We start from the raw sequence: 26,998 nt of genomic DNA, 5'->3' as shown, positions 1-26,998 counted from the left end.
CCCTACCGGCACCGTCCGAGTCGAGTGACTTCGAAAGATGATCAAAAATGATCGAAAAAGTTAGTCAAAAATTGACTAAGGATACTACTTTTTCCGGATCGGCACTTGCTGGTGAGGAAAAAAGAAGAACTGAGCGTGCGAGGGCGGCGGCTAAGTACTCCAGAGACGTCATCCTGGCGCCAACGACGGACGTGGAGCCGCAGATGACGCCTACCGACGCGCAAGGGTACTGCTACGCAAAGGTTTCCGGATCCAATCGGACGCCTGGGGATATTCTAAGGTACGGAATCTAATTCCAACCTGTTTCTTTCAGATTGCCATGTTATTTGAGTGTGTTGGAGACATTTTGAGTAAGAGCTGGCTTTGATGAGCCAGTCGTCCAAGTATGGAAAAACATGAATCTGCGGTCTTCGCCGGTGCGCAGCGACTCCTGCCAGGCACTAGTGAATACTCTGGGAGCGGTGGTGACTCCGAATGGAAGCAATTTGAACTGGTAGTGCTTTCCCACTACCACAGACCTGAGATATTTGCGAAGAGCCCGATGTATTGGGATATGAGGGAGTATGCGTCCTTTAAGTCTAGAGTAGGCAGAAAGTCGCCTTGCTGTAGTAGTAGGAACATTTGTTAAAGTGTCACCATGTGAAAGTGTTCTGAATGAATGGCAGGATTTAATTCTCTGAGGTCCAGTATAGGCCTGAGAGAGAGACGTCCTTTTTGGGTATTAGAAAGTATAGGGAGTACACGCCGGATCCTTGATATTGTAAAGGGACTGGCTCTGTAGCTCCTGTTTGAGGAAGTGTAGATGCTCTGGTGATATTTTGTGTGAACATGGAGGAATGTTTGGGGGATTGTTGGTAAGCTCCATGCAATAACCCGATTGGATAATTCCCAGGACCCATCGGTCTAAAGTTATTGTATGCCAGATGGAAATAATTGAGAGAGATGTTCCCCGACAGATGTGGAATGATCGGGGAAAGAGGAGGCAAGTCAGTTTATTTGTTGAGGGGGAGGTACGGGGTGTGGACCTTTACCCCTATATCTGCCTCGAAAGTAACCTCTTGAAGAGAGTGACTGACTGTTGCCTATATATGATGTTGAGGTATGGTCTGTAGATATGTTTTTGGAGCCCCTCTCACCTGTAGAAAGAGCAACGAAAGGAACCCCGATCGGATGGGGACTGCAGGGCTCCCATTGACTTTGCAACATTAGTGTCCTTCTTCATCCTATCTAATGAAGTGTTTACTACAGAACCAAAGAGAAGCTCTTTATCAAAAGGTAGATGTAAGATACAAGCCTGGACTTCGGGTGTAAACCCTGAAATTCTATGCCTACGTATCAAGACACTGGTGTTTTGATTTACGCTGTTAATAAATGTGATGTCATTTCAACCTTGCGTCCCTGCATATATTGCGTATCTAGTCTACCGTGGACTCTTTCCTTGTTTTCCTGACTAATGCTCATTTAAATATTAGTAGCCTAGGGTAGCCCAGGACCCTAGTGGTCTCTATTGTACAATTGTTCCTTTTATAACATAGATTTCCCCTGGTCAGAATACTGGGGTTCCACGGTTCTAGAGAATATAAGCCTACCCTTAAGCATAGGCAGTGTATGAGTGGATCTCTGGGAAGAACTCAATCTTTCAAAGAGAAAAGCCTCCTCAAGTGACTTATGAAGCTGAACTCCATGATATTCAGCAGCTCTATTTATTAACTCTATGTACCCTACATTATCAGGTGGAGCGGGTTTTGTAGGGTATAAATCTGGATCATTATCCGTGTTAGGATCTGTATTATAATCGTACCATGGATCGGGACCAATGTCTACCCCATCCCCGCCATCCTGGTTGTCAGGTGATTGTGGTGGTGGTGAATTTGTAGGTGTTATTAACAAAGTTGGGGTAGGTGGGGAAGAAGGTGATAGAGGAGGAAGAAAGGTGTTCATCCCAAACGGTTTCCTCTGAAGAGGGATATGGTAAGTGTCCTCTGTTTCTGGTTTGCGTTTGAATGGCAATTTTGCATGAATATGTCCAGTTTTGGGATTGATAATCAGTACCTTTTGTTTCAGGTCCGTGTTTGAAGGCGGGTCTTCAAAACAATGCTCCTTTGATGGAGTCGGAGTGGTTTTTTGTTTTGGTGCTAATATTTTCAGTGCGGGTGTTTTCGGCGTGGAAGTGTTCTGATCAAAGAAATTTTTGGTTTCTGGGGCGAAGGGATTTTCAACATAACGTTCTTTGGTTTCGGTGCCAATGGTTTGGGCTCGGTGCCCGAATGGGGCTGACTAGGCTCAAGCCGGAGGGCTCTAATATCTGTTTAGGTCCGGGCCAGAAAGCGAGCGTTGGAATCCTGTTCTCGGTGTCAACTTTGGCCTAAAGGCAGAGGCGGGACTCGAGTTTTTTTCTAAGGCAGAGGTAGAGTCTAGGGCAAGGGAGTATTGCTACTCATGATACGCTGACCCTGCAAATTTCCTTTCCATGTCTGAGACTGCTTCAGACAGGGAGATGTGCTAGTCCTCTTCTTCGGCTCCTTGCACATTGTCGGCGTCTTGTTCGGAATCTTCTCGGAGGACCGAGATTGAGACGCTATGTTGATGCTGCATTTCTTGACGTCGAGCCAGACTATCACAGAGCATCTTCTTGGATCAGAAGGACATACATGCGTCGCAGTCTTGTTCGTTGTGCTTCGAGAGAGACACAAGTTGCACACTTCGTGCGAGTCGGTGCGCGGGTACTTGACGTGGCAAAGAGGACAGAATTTAAATGGGGTCCATTCTATCGACTGCGAGCTGGCCTAACGGCCTTATACGAAGTTTCCGATCAAAAGAGATTTTTCTGAATTATACCATACCTTGGAGAATGGGAAACGCAATTGAATAACAATACCGCCAAGGGTAAGTGGATTGCGCGGCGAATGAAACCAGAGAAACGGTGTCGACCAGGAGCACAGCAATACACGCCCGAATCTGATGGGGGAAAAAAACAATCTAACAATGGAGTTGATGCCCATGCGCACTATCACCGAAAGGTGAGGTCAAATACCTTGTGACTGGAAGGACTTTTTAGAAGGAAAACAAAGTGCAAACATCCGAACCCAACACTAGATGGCAGGAGTATGCAAAGCCTGTGATCTACAGCTCAAATGCCTCGGACATATAGTTTTTTAGGAGAATGTGAAACAGTAAGGAACAGATTATAGACAGAACAGTGACACATTCAAATATCGATAACACTGTAATGCAGTAAAGCTAAATCATCTGATAGCTAGACCTGAAAACCCTTTCCATGCTCATCAACATTCTCTGCATTCATGCACTAAAGGGCCTGGAAATCTCCAGAGAAATAACACAGCTCTTCGTCATTCATCTGTTATCTAGTGTAATAATCACACTTTCTGAAATGCCAGTACACTCACAGGTCAGAGGCCCAAATGCATCTAATTCTCATTTCAAGGCTTACTTCAGAACCTTAAACAACACGAGAGATGCCAGAAGTCTGAATGAAAGAACCTATAAAGTGTTCATTCTGTAAGACAAAACCAACAGGTTAATGTATGAGGTAAAACAACAGGAGAAGAAATGAATAGAAAGAAGCCTGAAAAGTGCTTGAAAAAGTACCCATCAGCCCGCTCAATAGCGGAACATCGTCATCTGGGTTGAATGGTTGAAATGGTGGTATCCAGTGTGCCCTTCCTCAGGACGAACCCGGGGCTAGCAAAACTTGGACCACTTTGTTGACCCTCAACCATTAGAGATGATCAAGTGCAGGCTGAAAGGGCAAAGTTGCAGTGCTCAAGAAATGTGAGAAAAGAAAGGAAAAAATTGTGATCCACGTGTTCTAAAAATACCTATCTTGATGTCATTAGAAAAACTTTACTGGGTCTGACCATCAAGGTGGTATGGTTAAAAGCAGAGTGAAAAATAGCATGCAAGGAATTGCTATTCACCATGAATGTAAATTGGTCGACATGTTTCAGCCTAGATCGGCTTTCTTCAGGACCTATGATGCACTACTGCAACATTTACTTACTGTGAAAGAGAACTACAGAACTGCTCCAATTCCTCAAATGAGAAAATGGTATATCTTCTCCTGTGTAAAAAGAATTAACAGATAAGAATAACAATCATTCTTATTATTCTAAGGGCTATCCTATGTGCTTTGTGCACTGATTAGTCCTGTCATAATCAACTCACCCAAATTGTAGGGAGGAAACGCCTCACCTCACCTGGCACTCGCTCAGAGTGAAGGAGGCCACGCACTAAAAAAACAAAACAAAGCATACATTTCATCATTAAAAACTATTTTTTGGACTTGCATAAGTCCAGATAGTTTATTCAACAACAGCGACAACAAATATGGCAGGTAAGGAGGTCAAAGATTGAAATGACACTACTTGTTACTAGGTAAGATGCACCAGTCTCAAGGCACAGACCAGTTTCCTAAGGTCAGAGTCCTAAGTCTCATCTGCCCCAGAAACATCTGAAAAGAACCCGTATGACCAGTGCCTCCCTTAGAAACATCTGAAAAGAACTAAACAGAGCCCACATGACCAGCGCTTCTAAAAGAAGTATTGAAAGTATTCGTTATTTTCTTTGGTATTTTAAATGTAAGAAAATACATTATCTTGGAAAAGACTACCGTTTTTTCAGGCTGCTGATCTAATGCTGAATCATAATCTAATCCCAGCTATGCTTCTTCTAGTCCCGAAAAAAGTAAGTAAGCGCTCTCACCTATCAGTCGTTGCCCCGCTCTATGTAATGAGCCGAGGGGGAGGTGGAGACGCTGTGTAGGTAGCCGCGAGTTATACGGCGGCTGCGGACGTCAAAGGAAACAAACAAATGTTAAGATGCTGATTCGCTCTCTCCGCATCCAATCCTATTGTTGTAATTTCAAGGCAATTCCCGTGTGGGTTGTACTTTTGTTTCGGTCTTGCAATCATGAGATTGGAGCCCTGATTGGGCCCAAGGATGTGTGGAAAGGTTGTATTGGTCCGTTCTTAACAAATGAGAGGAGCGGCACGGTTTACGTTTGAAAACTCGCAAACAAATGAGTGAAAAACACCCACACGATATACACTGATGATGTCTAATGTTGTTATGTAATAGTCAGTACTCAGTGATTGGTAGCTGGAATACGATACGGTGTATCGATGTAAAATGCCTCCACGGTATGATTTGCAGATACATAAAAACTGCAAAAAGCCGGGCCGGCTAACCGGAAACACATTCTTCATTATTTCGAGGTGAATGCCGAAATACTGTCTACATTGTGCGGGATAGCAAAAAGTGTAAATTGACACAAGGGCTCGGCATCATTACCAGAGAACTCTATAAACAGATCCAGCTCAGTGACCTGTATTCAGTGTATAGGTGAACATATCGACTCCGTGTTGGAAGGCGCATTCGGCGCTGTGCAGTCAGATTGATAGGTAGATCAGATGCATGTTTGATCAATATATCCGTATACGCATGTCGCCTCTGGTGCTTCAATATATACATGTTTAGTCAGTTTAGATCAACACAAGTTCACCTCACTGACAATAGCGGGACCTGAATAGGTTGCTAAGCGCCCTGTTAATATGTACTTTGAAGGTTCAATCACCATTTTTCTTTCCTGCTTGTACCTCGGAGTTTGTGTCTGTTTTTATTGTTTGTGATAACCACAACAAACACCACTGTCTAAGCTGAATTGCTCAATAAACCGAATTTTCAGACCTTAAAAAGAAAGACCGCTACACCTAGAAGTCTACATTCTTATCGTAGCTTTTCGCATCATTTAAGTACAGAGTGCATTCCAGAGTGACCACCTTGTGTTGATATTCATGTGAGAATGATACAAAGGGGCCAAAAATAAGTTGTATGGAACACCTCGATAGCTAGTGTCATAAGATACTGATGTTAAGGTATATGGTCTGAAGATATAGTTTTTATAGCTGTAACCATGGGATCTCATAATTTAATCCCTCTGTGTCACTTCTCAGTTTGAACACCCATCTTTGCTCTTTTCTCAATAGAAACTGAGAGATGTCTGTGACGTGCTTGGGTATGTGTGGTTGTTCTAAAATTACCCACTTCAGGTCGTCTGCCTGGTGTTTCTCAGCAAGGAAATGAGATGTAAGCCGAGTAGCTTGTTTACTGCGCCTAATTTTGCTCTTATGTTCTTGTATGCGCAATTTTATTTTTCTCGTTGTCATCCCTATGTACCTCAAACCACACGGGCACGTGATTAAATACACGACTTTCTCACTGTTGCAGTTTGTGTGGTGCTTGAGTAACCATGGTCGAGTTGTGCCTATATCAACTGATAAGGTCTTCCTTGTTTGTGGGCACACTGAACAATTCCCGATCTAGGCTGAAACACGTCGACCAATTTACATTCATGGTGAATAGCAATTCCTTGCATGCTATTTTTCAATCTGCTTTTAACCATACCACCTTGATGGTCAGACCCAATAAAGTTTTTCTAATGACATCAAGATAGGTATTTTTAGAACACGTGGATTACAATTTTTTCCTTTCTTTTCTCACATTTCTTGAGCAATGCAACTTTGCCCTTTCAGCCTGCACTTGATCATCTCTAATGGTTGAGGGTCAACAAAGTGGTCCAAGCTTTGCTAGCCCCGGGTTCGTCCTGAGGAAGGGCACACTGGATACCACCATTTCAACCATTCAACCCAGATGACGTTCCGCTATTGAGCGGGCTGATGGGTACTTTTTCAAGCACTTTTCAGGCTTCTTTCTATTCATTTCTTCTCCTGTTGTTTTACCTCATACATTAACCTGTTGGTTTTGTCTTACAGAATGAACACTTTATAGGTTCTTACATTCAGACTTCTGGCATCTCTCGTGTTGTTTACTGTTAAGTTGGGGGACAAGGTACCAAGAGGTCTATAAATACGACTCCCCTCAGGCCCTCTTTCACTCTTTGTTTTTTGTGTTACTTCAGAACCTGACAATTTCATTTCTATTGACCAATGCATAGAAAGAATTTAAATATTGCAATTACAGTTGCATATTATTTCCATTACCTTCAAAAACTTCAGGGGCCATCCAAGCAGCACTTCCTTTGTTATTGGTCATGTGAGTCTGGATATCACAGGCTGTACCAAAATCACAGATCTTCAGCACTGTCCCTCCAGCAACCAAAAGCAAGCTGTGAAAAAAATACATCTGATGAGAATAACAATGACTTGAGTAGAATGCTATGCAAAAAACACCAATACTATAAAGGTATTACAAATGTAAGAGACTTTCAAGTTCTATTAGATAGGCAGATAAAACTGCAAAAAGTGCAAGGAGGAAATGTGCAGAATCAGCAAGATCTGTGGCAAATCAGCAGCAATTGATACATTTTCATACTGAATGTAGAGCGATAATTGGCAATAGAGGTGAAAACTCATGAAGTGCGTGTTTGTGCTTGGTTCTTCCAGTATTACCAATACGGATTATCCTCTACTGTGGAAAAGTCAAGATCCAAAAAACGTAGCTACGCATCAGTAACTGTTAAGATGGAATTGCTGATTTTGAATCATGATCAATTAAATATAAATGAAGCACTTGCTTTAACACGTCTGATTCAGTGAGTATAAACAAAGGTTACACTGCTACTAGAGGGGTGACAGTGAGGGCAGGGGAGAGGGTGAGAGATAAACTCGAATGCTAAGAAGGGCTTTCTTGCTTACTTACATGGGCATGATGAAGAGACTGAAGGGAAGTGGCAACTGCCAGGTAGGTTGCACAGAATACTGAAACTAGGAGTGGTACTAACCCAGTAGGGAATATGTAGGGATCAAGGAATGATATTGAGCTCTCATAGAAAGTTGATACTCTGGATAAATGCTTCCTTACTGGTCCTTAAGTAGTGATCATTATGTACGCATGAAAACAAATTCGGACACAATGCATATGTTTTGTGGTGAATAAATTGTTCAAGGCATCAAGGCAGGATATGGCCAATGGTTTTGGGGAATTTGGGCTGATTTTGATGTAATTTGGGTAAACAGTTTTAGTGGCAACACATTTATACAAATCACAAATACACGTTTATGCCTGTATGTAGCATTCACATAAAGCAAATTAATACCTACTTAGGCGGCTTGAGGTCCCTGTGGATTAAAGCCTTTGGTTTCATGCTGTGAAGATACTGCACTCCTTGTGAGCATTGTAAACACCAGCTCATTGCATGGGCAGCATTGTACTGTGGCAATGGCTCAGCGCCATGCAGAACTGCAAAACAAAGATACAAGCTAAAACAAATAACTTAAAACATAAAACAAAAATAGTGTATTATCGCCATCCTTTGCCTAAAGGATCAGTTAACCAGCATACAATCCAGGTCATGCAGAGTCAGGCCTTACAGAAAATCTGTATTCACTAAGGTTGATACTAGCACTAAAATAGCTTCTAAGCTCGCATTTTAGATTTATAAAACATATCATTGAGAAAAATACTGATTATTTTTTACAGTTTCTCTCGTCTTTAATATGGTTTAGCAAACCATAAGGGGATTTAGAGTATTTAAGATCTATACCAGAGGCAGAAAATGGACAGAAGAATAAGCGGACACCATATATATTATGGGGACACTAAGTGAAGGCTTCTCTTGTATTTGTAAGCAAGCACATTTTGCACTCATTAATGGGAGGACAAATAAATAAAAACTGTCCCAAAAACAAATTTAGATTTTTAAAAAATGTTTATCACCTCTGACACAAACTTTATTGAACTCCAGTTCAACAAATGCAGCAAATTGTCCACATCCACGCCAGATTTACCAGATAACCACTGGCAAGATAAACGAGTGCCACTTAGATCCATTATTTATACAACTCCTTATAAGAAAGTGTCATATCTTGCATGGTATGCCCCCACTTTTTGCTGAATTGCTGATGTGCTTTGACGGAGTGTGCCCTGGGCTCCTGACAATCAAATGCCCAGGGCCTATGTTTCTTCCCTAAAACGGTGTTGAAACTAAAACCCAATGGGCATCTCTGGCTACATGTCAGCTCCTGGTAAATGGTACCCTAGGTAGCCAGGGCTTTGTGACAAGAGAAGACCTCTAAGGGCTGCACCACTTATTGTGCCACCCTTATGGGCCCTGCACCTTGACACCCACACACTTTGTTTGCAGGCTGAGTGTCCTGGTGCAGGACTAAATATAGAGTCGACATGGCACACATCCCTGTGTGCCATGCCCACAAGCCCACTGCCCTCCCATACATCAGTCATCCCTCTAGCTGGGTGCCCTATGCCAGTGGTGTGGCACAGGTGCATGAGCCCTGTCCCCTTACAGTACCCAGTTCCTTTCCTGGGCACTGAAAGTATATGGTGCTGGGAGGTTGTCATTATGAACTCCACAGCACCATAATGGCTACACTGAAGACTGAGAAGTTTGATATCAAACTTCTCAGCACATTAAACCCACACTGATACCAGTGTGAGATTTAATGTAAAATGCACTACAGAGAGCATCTTAGAGATGCCCCCTGAAACCTAACCTACAATCCACGTCTTGTCTGAGAGGCTGCCACATAGCAGACATGTTGCTGGACCACTAGGTAGAGAGCATTCCGCTCTCCTGGGCCTGCAACAATGCACGTACTGGGCGAGGTGCTAGGTCTCCTCCCCCAGGATGGGTAGTGTAAGCTTCAAAGGCATGCCGCCTTTGTGAGTATACTCAGCAACTGGCCCCCACCGGTTCTGACCCCCATTCTGGTGGGAAGACAGGCGGGAAACTCTAAATGAGGAAAGGGGGTGTGCCAGCCTCTTCCAACCCCACCCCTCAGGTGGGCGAGGCGAGGTGAAGCACAACTCCGGGCTCTGCCCATCTTGAGGATGGGGAGCCCTGCCCAATCAGAGATAGGCTCCTGCCCCCCTTCCACAGGAGAGGAGCAGGATAGGGGGTGCCTAGGATTGGTCCCTGCCCTTACCCTACCTGTGACACCCCTGAATTTAGTATTTAGGAGCACCCTAAACCTTCCTTCCTCAGATCCAGATTCCAAAAACAAGAAAGATGACCAAGAAGAAGAAGACCTGCTGTGCAGCTGCTAACAAGAGGACGACATCAACTGACTTGGTCCTAGCCCTACCGGCCTGTTGATCCTTGAACCTGCTCCTGCTGAACCCCGGCGTCTCCTGCGGACAGCAACCTCGAAATCCCCGGAGGACCTGCCTGTCTAGACCATCTAAACAGACTGTGACTCCCATAAGCAGTGGTTCTGCTCCATCAGCAACACCCATGGTGCCAACCAGGAACCGCGAATCCAGCACACTGCACCCGCCGAGCCCGGCCTGTGCCTGAGTGGACAAAGACCCTGAGGACGTCCCCCCGGCGAGTGTGACCTGAAATCCAGTGCCTAAGGACCATCCTCGACTACCTAGACGACCCCTGCAGCCTCAGAACAAGGGACCCCTCCAACCGCGACCAGCCGAGGGTAAGATTTCCTGACATCAAAAGACACCCATGCACCCGGTGCCCCACGGCCCTCTGAGCCCAACTCCTGGGCGCCTACCTATCCTCCAAGATCCAAACTTACCCCTTGAAGTGTTGGTCCTCCTGAAGAATCTCAGTCTCCGAGCCTGCAGCCTTTGTTCATCTTCCAAGTTTTCCATTGGATAACATCGAGCACCCAACAGCTCAAAAGCACCCTGCACCTAGCCGCCTGAGTGCTCCTGGGAGTGCAACCTTTGTCCTAATCTACTTTCCCCTTTGCCCTGAGCAAGTGACCAGGAGCCCAGCTCCCACAGCAGCGTGGCCTGCTTGCCAGCAGCCACCAACCAAAAGCCCCCTGCCGCTCATAGTCTAACATTGGGCCTAACTACTTCTGCACTCTGCTGCCCCTGTGCCGCTGAGGGTATACCTACCTGACCCTGGGAGACCGCTGAGTATATGCCCAGAACCTTAACTCTGCCAGTCGAGTACTTACCCAGAAACCGATAACTCCATAGGGTAACATTGACTGGATTCACTTGAAAATTCTTCTATGTGTGGAGTTTGAAACATTTAAATATTCATCTAAAAATCAGCTGAAAAAAGGAATTCAAATGTACTCACCTGTTATCAGGAGAGAACCCAGTGCTGAATCTTTTAGCCCAGCACTGACCCTGAAAAGTAGTTTTAACCGTACTTAACAGTAACTTGAATTTCCTTCCATAGGAATCCATTGTATGGTTTTCACCAGAAAACTTTTTGTGTGGATTTTCAAAAACTACAAATATTCCTTAAAAATCGCCTGTATGACAAACGCATTCTTTTAATTGTTTACAGGAGATACACCAGTGCAGGATCCAGGATCCAACACTGAGTAAGAAAAAGTAACGAGAACATTACTTACCTGATAAGTGAATTTCCTCCCATAGGATAACATTGGTGACTCTATGTGAAAAAGTTTCTAAGTGTCAACTTTTAAAATACAATAATATTCCTTAAAATTCACTACTGTAATCAAAACGCTTTTACTTAACTGTTTACAGGAAATGTTCCAGGACTGAATCTAGGATCCTGTCCTGTGGTTAGAAAAGTAATCTACAAAGTAACTAATTGCATTTAACAAGAAATTCCCATTGAGCTCAAGTTCCATACTTTGGCTTTAAGGTTGCCTCCTATAGTGATGAAACTTACCAGCCTCAGCACCAGCCATTATGCGGGAAACTTTCAAAAACTCTCCATATAGTGTTCTGGACTGGATGCAAGAGAGCAATTGCCAATGCAATTTGGAAGAAACTGAAATCTTACTCTTTGGGCATGCCAAAAGGCACTGGTTCAAGAACGGCTAGTCAGATGTGCTGCTATCCCCACCGCAGCATTCCACAGGGGACAAGGAATCCGGGTGCAAAGTTAAACAACAAGTTGTCCTTCCGTCTGCAAGTTCTGGCTGTGTTGGTAACATGTGTTGCCTTGCTCCGCTCACTCAAAAAATACTTAGCTCTCCATCCATTAGTGAAAAGCAAAACAGTGGTCAATGCTATGCTATGCTTCTAGGCTGGACTACACTAATCTTCTCTATCGTGGCCTAGCAGACAAACTGTAGCTGGTTCAAATGGTCCAAAAAGTGGTGGCATGTCTTATTGTTGTTTTCCCAAAACAGGCCACTTTAAGCCATTGGACTAGCTGCCAGTCAAGAAACCCCTTTCTTTGTCTATGCTGCTTTTTACAAGTCTGGGCCTATATACATTTGGACCGCTTTGTTCACTATAAGCCATCTAGAACTCTTAGATCATCAACATCTGTGTTGGATGAGTCTCCAAGGTTCAGTAACTCAAGGATGGGAGGTAACTCTTTTGAGGTATCTGAAATTAAGGAGTGGAATCTGCTCCCTCTGAATCTTTGTTGGATCAGCAAAAAGAGACTACTCAAGAAAGCCTTTTAAACGTGATTATTTGCAGGGCGCTAGTTGGGGAGAGAATGGAGCACTTCAGTCTTTTTGTAACACCTGAACAATGTTTGGAGTAGCTGGTACAGTCTATAAAATACTCACCCCTACAGCCTTCCTAGTGTGACATCAGAATGTGGCATATGCACATTGAGATTGTAGAGGTATGCAAGGCCAAGACACACTATCAGATTCAGAGGTTGAGAAAGCAGTATATGAGAGCCTACCTTCTGGGTGGTGGTCTGTCTTCTTTAAAACAATTGATGCATGTAGACAGTAAAGACTAATGGAGTGTTCTTTCTTGTGGTTACCCAACATTTTTCATCCTTTTCTGGACCCTATTTTTTAGCCGAATTTAGAACTCTGTGCACTGGCATTTTCCTAATTAGTATGCTTAACTTGCCTAGAAGTCCCTAGTATAGAGTACAAAATACTCCCAGAGCTTGATTAAATGCCACTGGTTGTCTGCAGCAACTATTGTGCCATCCACTATATTGGTAGTGCAAAAATGGCTTAATGCATACCTTTGTAGCCAGACTGTAGCAGTTTAAACAGCAATTAGACCAGACATAAAAACTCCCGTTTTAAATATTAATAAGTCACCTCTACGTAGGGATTACAGCCACAAGGCAAGATGTACGGTATTAAAGGTAGGACAAGTAGAAATGTAATGTTAATATGTCCTCACGGTGAATAGCACCCAAACGCTATTTTCCACTGTGGCAATCTTAGATGTTCAATGTAGAAAAACGGAGTACAGGTTAAAAATCAAATATTGCGTCTTGTGGTTGGGACTAGCAAGAAAAACAACTATTTTAAATTGTTATGAAAAATCCAATTCACTGGTGGTCAGAGTTTTAATAAATATCAGAGAAAAGTAACTTTTAGAAAGCTACCTTTTCACTGCCTGAAGGTCCTGGGAGCTAATTTGCAATTGCTCTCCAAATTCTCCCAGCCAGATATTACATGCCTTTGAATAGGCACGAAAAGGTGTGAAATGTCTCCCAGTAGCTAACAATAGGCTGACCGGACTGGGCAGAGTGGGCTCCTCTGAGCCTCACAGAATATGCCTGGTCGGATTTGCAGAAGTTATTTTGATATTAGTGTGTCAAATCCTGCAGGAGTGTCAAATGCTGCTACAGAGACCTGCTGGGTTTACATAGAACACATGGGGGTGGGTAGTAGGGGGGAGGGGCGACGACAGGATGCCAAGACAATTCTTGCGTATCTACTGTCTAGGTGCTGAAGGGCTTTGCTTTTGTACTACCAGACAGTCTCTGGGTTTATTTTTGGTACAGAGGCTTCCACAAACTGGAATGTAGTGTAAGACGTGAAAGCACACCAGTATTATCATAGTATACTTCCAACACACACACTCAGAGCCCAAGTTTGAAAATGCCCAAAGTGGGTAAGCTTGGCCCCGGGAATTGGCGTGTCCAGGAGTCGCTCGTCTGTACTAGCACGAGCCAGACAAACGTGGCACGTACAATCATTCACTTCCGAACACTGCTGGAGCTGAGGAAGAACACAAGAGGACTCGACATGCTGTCTATGACCTGAGAGGAGCCATGAAGGACTGGACCTTTTGCCTCTTGCACCCAGAATAAAGAAGTGGACTCCAAGGGTCATAAGGCTGAACTCCAGTTTAAGCAACTGGCGTACCACAAGCTTTAAGAGGCCTTTCTGCAACTGTACATGGACTGGACCCTGCTGTCGGCCTCTGCCTAACATCCTGTGAGTTTCCAAGTGCTTCCCCAGAGGTCCTGAAGCCTTTAGATGTGTATTCTTTTGGTGAATTAGGACTTAGTCAGAAGGTACAATCTTTGACCATTCTGAATTTGGTTGGGGAATCTAACCTGCACCCCATCGTGTTCCGCCTCAAATTTCCCCTATGTCCAGGTCTATCGCAATCATTGACAATTATTAGTTTATAATGCATATGATTACCTGAAGGTGCCCTGGTGTTGATTTTAGGCATCCAACTATTCCAGACCACCTACAGAAGTTGCCCAGGCACTGCATTAAGGCATGCCATTGTTACAGTTAATTGAATAGATGCGTTTTGAAAGACTTTAAAATTTTTGGGATATTGGGTTGGGAATTTAACTCAATAGGTAGCCTATTCCATGCCTGTGCTGTAACCACTGGAAAAGCACGTCTGCACATTCTTGCCCTTGGAAACTTAGGCACAACTACCAGATTGGCAGAGGTTGAACATAGCCACTTAAGTTTTCCAATATGTGTTGAGATGCTGTTGAATTTTTAAATCCAAAATATCAAACTAGTGGCAGCGTTCTGGATTAACTGGAATCTGTGCAAATACTTTACACATTGCCTCTTAAGTTAAGACTGACTGCTCTGTGCCAAGCTACCAGAGGGTGAGCACGGGTTAATTTATTGCGTGCATCTGACTTTACCCCAATTAGGACTGTGGTCCCCTCGCTCTGACTGTCTGGTTCTTTTCCCCGGTGGTCGCCGGCTTGGCAAGGGCTGCCCCGTGTGTAACTGGCACCCCACAGCACCATCTACCTGTGTTCCTTCTACCCCTCCCCAGTATTTCCATTGCGCGTTGCTTAACACCAGGTCCCTTCCTCGTCACACCTCGGATATTTGGGATCTTCTTACGCAGTCCAAGATCTCCTGTTTATATTTAACTGAGACTTGGTTGGGAGTGGGCTCGGAACCCGATATTGCCTGTGCCGTTCCGCCGAACTATTCCATCTTAAGGAGGGATAGAACTGAGGGAAGAGGCGGCGGGGTGGCTCTGATAGTGGACAAGGCTTTTGATTGTTCCTCCTTTGCGGTGGACAACATTGCCGGCTGTGAAGCCTTAGGTTTTACGCTCCACCTATCGGCGTCCCAGACCTGTACAGGCATTCTCCTCTATAGACCCCCTGGTCCCATTGGGTCCTTTTTTGAGGATCTGCAGTCGGCCCTATCAGTACCATGCATGCGTTCAGCGCATTGCATGCTATTAGGCGACTTAAACTTGCATATGGACTGTCTTACAGACGCTGAAGCTGACAAACTCCGTGATATCACGGCGATGTTAGGGCTAGCCCCTTTTATCCACAGCCCCACTCACGTGAAAGGCCACACGTTAGATGTTATCTTTTCCTCCATGCCTATTGAGGCGTCCCCCCCACTCCCGGTCCTTTGGTCAGATCACTACCTGATAAACTTTGCCTTAATGTTTGACTCTAAACCTAGCCAAAGGGCTCCGAAGGTAGGGTCCCGGCAGTCCAGAGCTTTCCATCTAGTGACAGCAGATATGCTCTCCGATGCTCTTGGTCAATACCCGTGTCTTCTGACCGGGGTTCTGGAAGCCGATTTAATCCTGGTCCAGAACTGGATGCAGGCAAGATTCGAGGAGCTGGCCCCTTTGAGGGCTGCTAGAACAGCCCCTGACCTTAACTCTGCTCCTTGGTTCTCCTCCACTCTACGCATAATGCGACAAGACTGCAAGAAGTTGGAAAGGCGCTGGCGGCGCAAGTATGATCTTGTGGAGAAAACGAAATACCGCGACGCGATAAAGGCATACTACAAACAGATTGCCGCAGCCAAAAAGAGTTATCTCGAACAGAGAATCGACAAAGCTGATAATACCAGCCGGGAACTCTTTAGAATTGTGAAGGAGTTTGTCAATCCAGTTGCAGGTACCCCCGTCCATTCACACACGAAGGAATGGATCAAACAGCTGGCCGACTTTTTTGTGGCCAAAATTCTAAAGATTCAGGACACCTTTCCATCTGTGGACTCCCGCATGGCCGACGCCGCTTTAGGGGGTAAGCCGACCTATTTAGATCCCTCTCAGGCTAACTCAGGGCCCACTCTATCTGTCTTTCCCCAGCTGTCCTGCGAAACTTCGCTGGAGCTGCTATCTTGGCTGAAATCTGGCTCGCCACTGGATGCCTGTCCTGCGAAATGCCTGGGCAGGGTGGCTTCAGCGTTGAACAGCTTGCTGAACCCCCTGCTGAATCTATCATTGAGCTCGGGGGTGGTCCCACGACAGTGGAAACACGCACTCATTCTGCCGCTGATTAAGAAGCCTCTGCTTGACCCCCTGCAATGGGCTAACTACCGTCCGATCTCCCTCCTCCCTGCTCTGGCGAAGGTGTTGGAGAAACATGTTCAGCATACTCTATCCACCTTTATCGAGAACAACAATCTGCTGCATGACTCCCAGTCCGGCTTTCGTGCAAACTACAGCACGGAGACCGCTCTGGTTGAGGTTACTGACGCCATCAGGGAGACACTCGATCATGGGGGAAAGGCGATGCTAGTCATGTTGGACCTATCGGCGGCGTTCGACACCGTCCCTCATGCTGGCCTTCTCTCAAGACTCAGGGAGATTGGTCTGCGAGGGACGGTGCTGGACTGGTTTCAATCCTTTCTTGCCGACCGCCGACAGGTGATCTGGGCTCTGCCGTTCTCGGCCGAAATGCCTTCGCTGGAGGTGGGGGTGCCTCAGGGATCTATCTTGAGCCCCACCATTTTCAACATATATATGGCCCCTCTAGCGGAGGTAGCAGAGGCGTTTGGGGCCCGGGTCATCTCATACGCTGATGACACCCAGCTCTTGTTCACTTGCAGGAAGGGAGAGGTTTTCAACGGCGGCAGAATCAAGGACTGTCTAAGCGCAGTCTTTGCGTGGTTTCAGCGGCACAGCCTGAAATGCAACTCAGACAAATCTGAGCTGCTCTTCTTCGGCTGTGCCCCAGACCCGGGCTGGAAGACATGGTGGCCCCAGGACATGTTCCCCCCAGAGACACCATCTGCTCAAGTAAAAAATCTCGGAGTGGTGTTCGATGATGACCTCTCTTTTCGTCCTCACATCCTGGGATTAGCAGGGAAATGCTTCAGCATCCTCAAGATGCTTAGGAAATTTCTTCCCTTGCTTTCACTGCAGTACCGTAGGAATGTAGTTCAGGCGTTGGTGGGATCATGCCTGGACTATGCAAATGCGCTCTTTGCGGGCCTACCTAAATATCTGTTATCTAGGCTGCAGATTGTACAGAATTCGGCGGCCAGAGCCATCTATGGCCTGCCCAGGAGAGCCAGTGCCTCAGCGCTCTTAGCCAGGCTGCACTGGCTGCCTATCGCTGGGAGAATTAGATTTAAACTCCTCACTTTGGCGTTTAAAGCTCTCCATGCGATTGGCCCTCACTATCTGAGGAAGCGTACCGCTTTCTATGTGCCACGGAGGTCTCTGCGATCGGCCGAACTGGCCAAAATGGAGGTACCTGTGGTCAAACGTGTCCGGATGGGAGGTCGCTCCTTCCAACACGTGACAGCCTGCCTGTGGAATGAACTCCCACTTTCCCTTCGGAAAGCAAACAACCTCTTGGCTTTCAGGAAGGAGCTGAAGACTCTGCTCTTCACCAAGTAACCCGCGATAACTGTAGTGTGTCTGCCTTGGTTTTTTTCTGTTTCTAGGGGCCTCTTTGCTAAAGCGCCGGGATACCCTTTGGGGTAGCCGTGCGCTCTAAAAGTTTGGCTTACATTAACATTAACATTGTAAAGGTTGCATACCTCTGCCAACCAGAAACCCAATTTCTAACACACAAATAAAATCTTTAAAAATAGGCATTCAAGCACGTCTTATTTTTGGTAAAAAAAATACATTCTGCTGGAATACTCACCGTTATACAAAGAACCTCCCTCTGCATATTCCATTACCAGACATACCTTACAAATAAACGAAAAGGAAAAAAAGAAAGGTCATATCATATTCTAAAGTGGAACAGAACAACAAAGGAGCTTTTAACCATATTCATTTACAGAGGGCAACTGGTTGAACAAGAAAATGCCAAACATAGAACTTTAACACTACCAAAAACCCATGATGGCAGTCAGTTCCACAAATTTACAAGCACACCAATGGATGCTCCGATTTCAATTATAAGGCTAACATTCCTCTGAATCCGGAACATAGGCCTCCAAACTCTCAAACACTTCTACCAACAATTTAAGAAACTCTACAAATGAGACATGCTCAGAAGGTATTTGGGTGTAACCCTTCAGGAGAACCTCTTATGGGGCCCACAGATTGCAAGCTCGCGATTGAGGCTATCCCAACTGTCTGTGGCTATCTTAAAGGTTACCAACACCTCAACCTATAAACCTATAGCTCCTGCAGTTGAGATGTATAAAGTGCAAGCGTAACCAGCCGCACTCTATGGAAGCGAGATATGGGGGCACCAAGCGGCAATTGAGCTGGTTGGTGTTGAAAATAACTTTATGAGGCGTCTCCTGGCCCTCCCAACTGCAACTCCCCTACTTCCCATACGTCTGGATCTGGGTCTACCTTCCATCAGAGAGGATCTTAATTCCAAACCCATTAGATTTTGGCATAGACTGTGGTCAACAAAGGAGCTTAGCCATTACAGGCAAGATCTGGTAAATGTCATGAACCTGAACCACAATGGCAAGATACCTTGGCTAGCCTTTGTAAAAAAAGAATTGTTTAGGCTTGGTTTTAGCGAGCTTTGGGTGACTCCAGAATTAGGATGTAGCAAGGTACCCCGGAAAAGACTAGTGGAAGTGTACAAGGAACAAAAACTCACATCTCACATGACTGCACTTAGCACCGGCACCCTTACTCACTGTTTTACTCAATCCAAAAATTCATATAAGTTTGAAACTTTCTTGGATTTTATATACCCAACCTTGGCAAGGAAGTTGTTTTTACAGTGGCGGTTTGGCTCCCTGCCAATCAAATCCTTTACTAGTAAATGGACCAATGGGGGGGATAAGTTATGCCCTGGTTGCAATCTGTGCGATGAGGAAGAAATCCATGTTCTGTTTTTCTGCCCCACCTATAAATCCTCAAGGAAATATTGGTTGGTGCCCTTATGCAGGAACATGGCTATAAGGAACTGTCTGTCATCCTACAGAATACTGAAATCTGACTCTTCCCCCCATATTGTATTTGCAGTTTCCAAATTTCTCCTTGCCATGTGGTGTAAGAGGTCCAAGCTGATTAAGGATAATCTAACATAGATTGAATTTCCTGCAACTGTCTTATTGTTATTTACGGCTTCCGTTGTTAACGTCCTTACCATAATGTCAATTTTACTCCCATGTAATGAATTGTGCTGTTCCCTTTTTTATGTATTTTATCTATTCGATTTTAAAAATGGATAAGAAGTCTCGTTACTTGTATTTTTGTACATTCCAATGATGTTTTTATACTGTTGTATGTATTTGTATGCTTCTTTTATGGCCTAAAAGGCCGAAATAAAGATTTTTGGATTGGATTGGTTATTTGACCAAGAAAGTAATTTTGGGCAGTGACCAAAAAAAACTGGTTCCTGTTAGGTGATCTCCTTTGCATTAGAATGGACTAGAAGTGCCTGTGCGCAAGCACCTGAACTACACCTTAATAAATACATAAAAATAGGTTTCTTAAATGTTGGAGTTGAAGAGTGCTTTGCCCCATAAAGCATATTACGATATGGAGTTGATATTTAAGCATGGTACATACTGATATTATAATTATAAAAAGACTGATTTGCATTCCCATCTTTGCAGGCACTGATGCATAACATTTTCCTCAACACCAAGAATGGAAAACATAAGACCATCACTGCTTTACATTAGAACATTACAGCTAAAATATATATCTTTCTTCCCCAATTACTGAGTACTTTAATTCCCATCTGGTCTCTTGTAGGGTTATACTCCCGCCTCTAACCCCTCAACTTAAAGGGGTGAAGGAGATCTGGAAAGGCAGGCAAGTGAGATAAAACAGAGTAAAATATGCAAGTGAAAATAGAAAAAGCTACAAAACAAAAAAAGTTTGACGTTTGCATGTTAAGCGTAGCCAGCCTAAATTCAAGCAAGTCAAATTATAGAATCAATATAAATTTAACATGTACGGTTCAGTATTTATTTTTATGACATATTTTATTGCTTTTACTGGTTAGCAACATGAACAAAACAAACTTGTAGCTCGAGCCATGTGACCCACAGTAGAAAACTGGTGACAAATCAAGCATGTTACTGAAAATTTCACTTATAGACAGCAAAAATGTATATCATAACCACTGAGGAAGAGGCACACATAAACTGCTTACCCTCTTCAGACAAGTAAAAGCTGGCTCACCTGCAGAGACCTGATTTGTTTCTCAAATTTCATGACCTTCTCACACTGTGTCTTGAAGTGATCAATCTTTCCTTTTCATCAGCTTATGTGCCCAGTCCTTGGAAGCATGCCAGGGTTATCAACCTTCTGAAAAAAACTATCTTTGATGCCTACAAGCCAAAAAACGTCCGTCCTATATTTCTCCTGCCTTTTTTCGTGAAGGTTAGAGAGAGACATGTTAGTGCTATCCTGACCAAGTTCATAGACAATAATCAAATTTTGGACATTTCCCAAAATGTCTACAGGCTTCACACTGTACGGAATCTGCGCTTCTCGCAGACACTGAACAACTACGTTGTGCCATGGATGAAGGCTGGTCCTCAGCCCTGATCATCTTGGATTTGAGCACCGCATTTGATACGCTGTCCCACAAAATCTAACTACAATGCTTAAAAGTATTGGTATAGGTGGGGCACACTGTACAGGTTTAAGACACCCACTCTTGGTAGGACCACTGGTGGCCTCATTCGCCCCGGCCTCCCCCCACCTCCAAGTCCTCCATAAAAAAATCTAAGAGTGGTCATGACTTTTGAGGCTGAAGCTAAATCTTTAGCAGGCATCCGCTTTGGGTTTTTGAGAAGTCTGAAACCCATTATTGGCCTCTTTGACTCTAGCACCTGACAAACTATCATCCAGGTAGTAATTCTGTCACAGCTTGACTATTGTAACAATTTGTGCTTAGAAGCCAAAAAGTCTGTTGTCAGAAGACTCCAGCTTGACCAAAATGTGACACCAGGCTGCTCTTTTTCCTGCCGAAGTTTTGCCATGTCTCTGGTCTTCTTAACTGAATTGGCTCCCAGTGGAAGATCGCATCCATTTTAAAACCGCTTGTGTTGCTCATCAGATTATGTACTCCCAGAGGGCCTCCATCTTGTCCAATCTTTTATTTCGGTATCAACCCTCCCCCTCTCTTTGCTCAGCCATTCTTAATCTGCCCACTGTTCTGCCTTTTAGGAGAGCCAGTGCTGGAAATCACACCTTTTGTGCTAAGCCCCCCGTTATGTAGAATTCATTACTTCTCCCTATTAGAAACATTGAGAACCATCTGCCCTTCAGTAAATCCCTGAAGACCTGGCTTTTTTCCATCTAATGCCTGCCCTTTCTGTTAGGCTGCTGGTTACAATTTTTCCGTCTGTAAAGTCTAGCGCTGGGAAGCCCCATGTCACAGTGACATTTGAGCATCAGAAAGTCAGACTTCTCAATACACACATGCCAGTTTCGGAAAAATGTCTGTGTAACCCCCTCACCTTATATACAAGTTTTTCTAGAGCGGCACAGGAATCAATTACCCAAACCCACTCCTATAGAGACAGAAACTGATCATTCCTCCAGTGTGTGACCACATCTCTTCTGGCTATCAGATATGCCTTTGCCAGAAGTGCCCGGAGGGCCCAGGAGTCTCCCACAGATTCCATTATCCCCAAGCGCACTATTTTGGGATCAAGTTCCAGGGGGAATCAAGAGCTCATTTATCAGCGTCCAATACACCTGCGCCCCTGGGCACAACCAAATAACGCGGTAAAAAGTACCTGGAGCGGTCCCATGGCGAAGACATGCTGGAGTCACAGCGGTATGTGAATTTGACTAGGCATAATCTCATTGATATCGCTAAAGTCTGAGGGGCCATCATCGCCTGAACCTAGTCGTCATCATTTAAGTTCCCTAAATTCTCCTCCCACTTGGTCCTCCGTGTTCCCAGGGGGTCCGGTGTATTCGCGACCAGGGACTTGTAGAGCCAGAATATCCCACCCCTTACCAGGGCTTCAGTCACCAGTTTGTATTCGAGTGAGTTATATTCAGGGAGTGCGATTAGCCTGTCTTTATAGTGTTTATAGACAGAAGCCGTCTGCCAGGTCCTGAAAGGAGCGCATCTGGCAGTCTCTCAAGACGTTGCCCAGCATGGAGATTCCAATCAGGTCCCCCAGTCAGAATCCATCCAGTTTTGTGATCTCTGCCAGCCACGTCCCATGCCACATGGGGGTGGCTCCCGCAAGTGTGTTGTGGCACTGCACATGTTGGAGCACAAAATGCCAGCAGCTGTCAGGTACCTGGGTTACCAGCAGCTATGAGCGCAGGGGTCCCGAGCATATGTTAAAGAAAGCAGATTATAGGGTTGAATGAGAGCTAGGTCAGGTTTTTTGGGCTAAGGCACTCATGTTTGCCCAGAATCATCTATGTTAATAAACTGCTAGCCCAGAAATATAAGCAAATAGTCCATCAATGCTTCTTTATGGGAGCGATGGCATTTTGCAAAAGGCACCGTGGGGTTTACCCAGCCCAGAGGAAGGTGGTATTATGTGACTGTAATTCTGCAAAGAACGAGGGTGGTATCGAGTGTGCATAGTGCTGTAGTACATACAAGAAGAGGAGGGGGAAAGCCACCATCTTGAAAAGGGCCCCCTACCTGCTAAGGACAGCAGTAGCCTGGACCACTAAAACATATCACACGCGTTCAGGCCACCAGGGGGTGTGTGTTGACGTCCGAGTATCATAGTTGGGTTAAGGCGACCGACACACGCAGATAACAAAACACTGTCACTGGCCATCTTGAGGCATGGGTCTACCCAGTCGCCTGACACCTCTCCACAGATAGGTACTAGAGCAAATTTGGACCAGTTGAGCCTAGGGCCCGAGGCCACACTGTAGATATCAAGGAGCTCGATGAAACTTGTGAGGGTGTGGTGGGGCTCCTTTATGAAAAGGAGCATGTCAGAGTATTTCGAGACACACAGTTCTTTGTAAGACTGTATGTGAAACTTCCCTCACCGCAGTGGAAGATTGAAGAGGAGTGACCACTGACCCTCTGGGCTGGTCACCCCACGCACCGAGCTCACTCCTCCAGGTGTGCGTCAAGTGTGCCCCCGCTGCCGCCTAGTGCCGCCACTGCCCGTCTGCTGTGCCCCTGGTCCCAGGCGTGTGCGGCCGCTGCCCGCAGCGGTGCCCCTGGTCCCCGGCCGCCGCTTCTGATTGTGCCCCGCCTGCGCTGCCTGCTCCTTCCCCCGGCTACCTAACTCCGCTGTGTCACCGTCTGTTTCCTGCTTTTCTGCCCGTGTTTTTGTCCCGACGTTGCCAGCTTTTCCCGCCTTTCACCCGCCGTTGTCCCCTGTGCCCCCCTTGCCGAGGCCAGCCCCCGCCACGTTTTCCCGCCACCTCCCCGCCGCTGCCCCGCCCACTCCCCTGTGTCGCCCTCCCATTCGCCACCCCGCTCCCGCCTCCCAGCTGCTCCTCCCACCCACTGGACCATATAGGGTGGAGGAGGGCCGGTGGTGAGCAGTGACCACTGACCCTCTGGGCCGGTCACCCGACGCACCGAGCTCACTCCTCCAGGTGTGCGTCAAGTGTGCCCCCGCTGCCGCCTAGTGCCGCCACTGCCCGTCTGCTGGGCCCCTGGTCACAGGCGTGTGCGGCCGCTGCCCGCAGCGGTGCCCCAGGTCCCCGGCCGCCGCTTCTGATTGTGCCCCGCCTGCGCTGCCTGCTCCTTCCCCCTGCTACCTAACTCCGCCGTGTCACCGTCTGTTTCCGGCTTTTCTGCCCGTGTTTTTGTCCCGACGTTGCCAGCTTTTCCCGCCTTTCACCCGCCGTTGTCCCCTGTCCCCCCCTTGCCGAGGCCAGCCCCCGCCGCGTTTTTCCGCCACCTCCCTGCCGCTGCCCCCCTGCGGCCCTACCCACTCCCCTGTGTTGCCCTCCCATTCGCCGCCCGCTCCCGCCTCCCAGCTGCTCTTCCCACGCTCCGCCCCCCCCCACTCTCCACTTATGGCAGAGTGGCAAACGCGCAGCGGGCGCGCCCTAAGCGCGCCGAAGGCGTGCCAAAGGTAAGCCCGTCTGCGCCCGGACCGCGCCCAGCGCCCGAACCCCTGGCCCCCGCGGACCCCAGCCCACCCGCCGGACGTACGACGCGGCCACCACCCTCAACGCACTCAACACCGGCCGAGTCCTAGGATGCTACCGAGCCACGCCGCGACGCACCCACGGACCTTTCAGCTGCCACTCCTGCAAGTTCACCTGCATCCGGACCTGCACTACACCAACACCCACCAAGCCAAGCACCAGCAGCAGCCACCTGAAGTGCATCCTGCTCAACACCCGCTCCGTCCATAGACACGCCCTTGAACTCTGGAACCTCCTCAACACCACATCTCCAGACATTGCCTTCCTCACGGAAACATGGATGAACGCCTCCTCAGCACCCGACATCGCCATCTCCATCCCGGAGGGCTACAAGATCACCCGGAGAGACCGCACCAACCAGGCCGGAGGAGGCATCGCCATCATCCACAGGAACACCATCCGCATCGCGACCAACACCGACGACACCCTCACAACCGCCGAACACCTGCACTTCCAGATCAACACCGACCCCAAGACCACCCTCAGAGGCACCCTCATCTACAGACCCCCGGGACCACGCACACAATTCAGCGAAGACATCGCTGACTTCATCTGCCCGCACGCCCTCCCCTCAGCTGACTACATCCTCCTCGGGGACCTCAACTTCCACCTGGAGAACAACAACGACCGCAACACCACCACCCTGCTGGACAACCTCCCCGACCTCGGACTCAAGCAGCTGGTGACCACCCCCACCCACCTCGCCGGACACACACTCGACGCAGTCTTCTCATCCAGCAAAGACATCACCTTCAGCCACGCCACCGGACTCCACTGGACGGACCACAGCTGCGTCCACTTCAGCTTCAGAAGGACCACGATCCACCAGCAACAGATTGCACGAAGAAGCTGGAACAAGATCACGGCCGACCAGCTCGCTGCATCCCTGAGCCAGCACCATCCCGCCAGCTCTGCGAACCCCAGCCAGGCCGCCGACAACCTCACGAAGTGGATCAGCAGCTGCGCAGACGACCTCGCCCCGCTGAGGACCCCGCCCAGCAGACCCGGCAGCAAAAAGGACCCATGGTTCACCGACGAACTCAAGAGTTCCAAGAAGAACTGCTGAGCCCTCGAGAAAGCCTGGAGAAGAGACCCAACACCAGACAACATGACCACCCGCAAGCTCGCCACCCGAAAACACCATCAACTGATTTGCGCCACCAAGAAAACAGCATTCAAGGAACGACTGGACAACAACGCACACAACAGCAAGGAACTCTTCAACATCGTGAAAGAGCTCTCCAACCCCAACGCCGGAAGCAAAAACATCACCCCATCACAAGACCTCTGCAACTCCCTCGCCTCCTACTTCCACAACAAGATCGCTGACATACACAACAGCTTCAGCACACAACCAACGCTCCCCACGACCGCACCAACGCCTCCTACCACCACCCTCAGCGCCTGGACCCCAATCAGCACCGAAGACACCATCCGCACGATGAGCTCCATCCACTCCGGATCGCCAACCGACCCCTGCCCTCACCACGTCTTCAACAAGGCCAACGCTGTCATCGCACCCCACCTGCGGGACATCATCAACATCTCCTTCGACAGCGCCACCTTCCCTGAGAGCTGGAAGCACGCCGAACTCAGCGCTCTACTAAAGAAACCAACAGCGGACCCCACCGAACTCAAGAAGTACCGCGCCATCTCGCTCCTCCCGTTTCCAGCCAAAGTCATCGAGAAGACAGTCAACAAGCAGCTGGCCGCCGTCCTCGAGACGAACAGATCCCTCGACCCCTCTCAGTCGGGCTTCAGGGCCAACCACAGCACCGAGACCGCCCTCATCGCCGCCACCGATGACATCCGAGCCCTGCTTGACAACGGAGAAACAGCAGCCCTCATCCTCCTAGACCTCTCCGCGGCATTCGATACGGTCTGCCACCGCACCCTAGTGCAGCGCCTCAGCAACGTCGGAATCCAGGAGAAGGCACTGGAGTGGATCATCTCCTTCCTCGCTGGAAGGACACAGAGAGTCCGCCTACCACCGTTCAGATCAGAAGCCACGGAAGTCATCTGCGGCGTCCCTCAGGGCTCCTCGCTCAGCCCCACCCTCTTCAATGTCTACATGAGCCCCCTTGCGGCCATCGCACGCCAACACAACCTCAGCATCATCTCCTACGCCGACGACACAGCTGATCCTCTCCCTGACCAACGACCCCGCCACCGCCAGAGCCAACCTACACGAAGGGATGAAACACGTAGCCGAGTGGATGATGACCAGCCGCCTGAAACTGAACTCAGACAAGATGGAAGTCCTCATCCTGGGCCCCTCACCCTCCGCCTGGGACGACTCCTGGTGGCCCCCCGCCCTGGGTGCCGCACCCAAACCGACAGACCACGCACGCATCCTGGGCTTCATCCTGGACTCCTCCCTCTCCATGAACAGACAAGTCCACGCCGTCTCCTCGTCTTGTTTCAACACCCTGCGCATGCTACGCAAGATCTTCCGGTGGATCCCCACCGAGACCAGGAAGACGGTCACCCAAGCCCTCGTTACCAGCCGACTGGACTACGGCAACGCCCTCTACGCCGGAACTACCGCCAAGCTCTAGAAGAGACTCCAGCGTATCCATAACGCCTCAGCGAGACTCATTCT

At 47.4% G+C, this 26,998-nt stretch overlaps 1 protein-coding gene across 4 annotated transcripts in view; it reads right to left on the bottom strand.

Moving 5' to 3' along the window:
• The window catches only part of MAP3K7 (mitogen-activated protein kinase kinase kinase 7), a 319,714-nt gene that overhangs the window by 222,628 nt on the left and 70,088 nt on the right, over positions 1 to 26,998 (bottom strand). For all 4 annotated transcript variants that reach the window (XM_086926641.1, XM_086926642.1, XM_086926644.1 and 1 more), the window contains exons 4-6: positions 18,005 to 18,050; positions 8,079 to 8,217; positions 7,020 to 7,144 (exon numbers count right to left, since the gene is read on the bottom strand). In XM_086926641.1, the coding sequence (XP_086782767.1) occupies positions 7,020 to 7,144; positions 8,079 to 8,217; positions 18,005 to 18,050 (310 nt within the window). The remainder of the gene's footprint in view (positions 1 to 7,019; positions 7,145 to 8,078; positions 8,218 to 18,004; positions 18,051 to 26,998) is intronic.

This window comes from Lissotriton vulgaris, chromosome 6 (assembly GCF_964263255.1).
Source record: "Lissotriton vulgaris chromosome 6, aLisVul1.2, whole genome shotgun sequence".
NCBI classification, from domain to species: domain Eukaryota; kingdom Metazoa; phylum Chordata; class Amphibia; order Caudata; family Salamandridae; genus Lissotriton; species Lissotriton vulgaris.
Note: the sequence above shows the minus strand (reverse complement) of the source record. Positions and strands in the feature narration are given on the sequence as shown.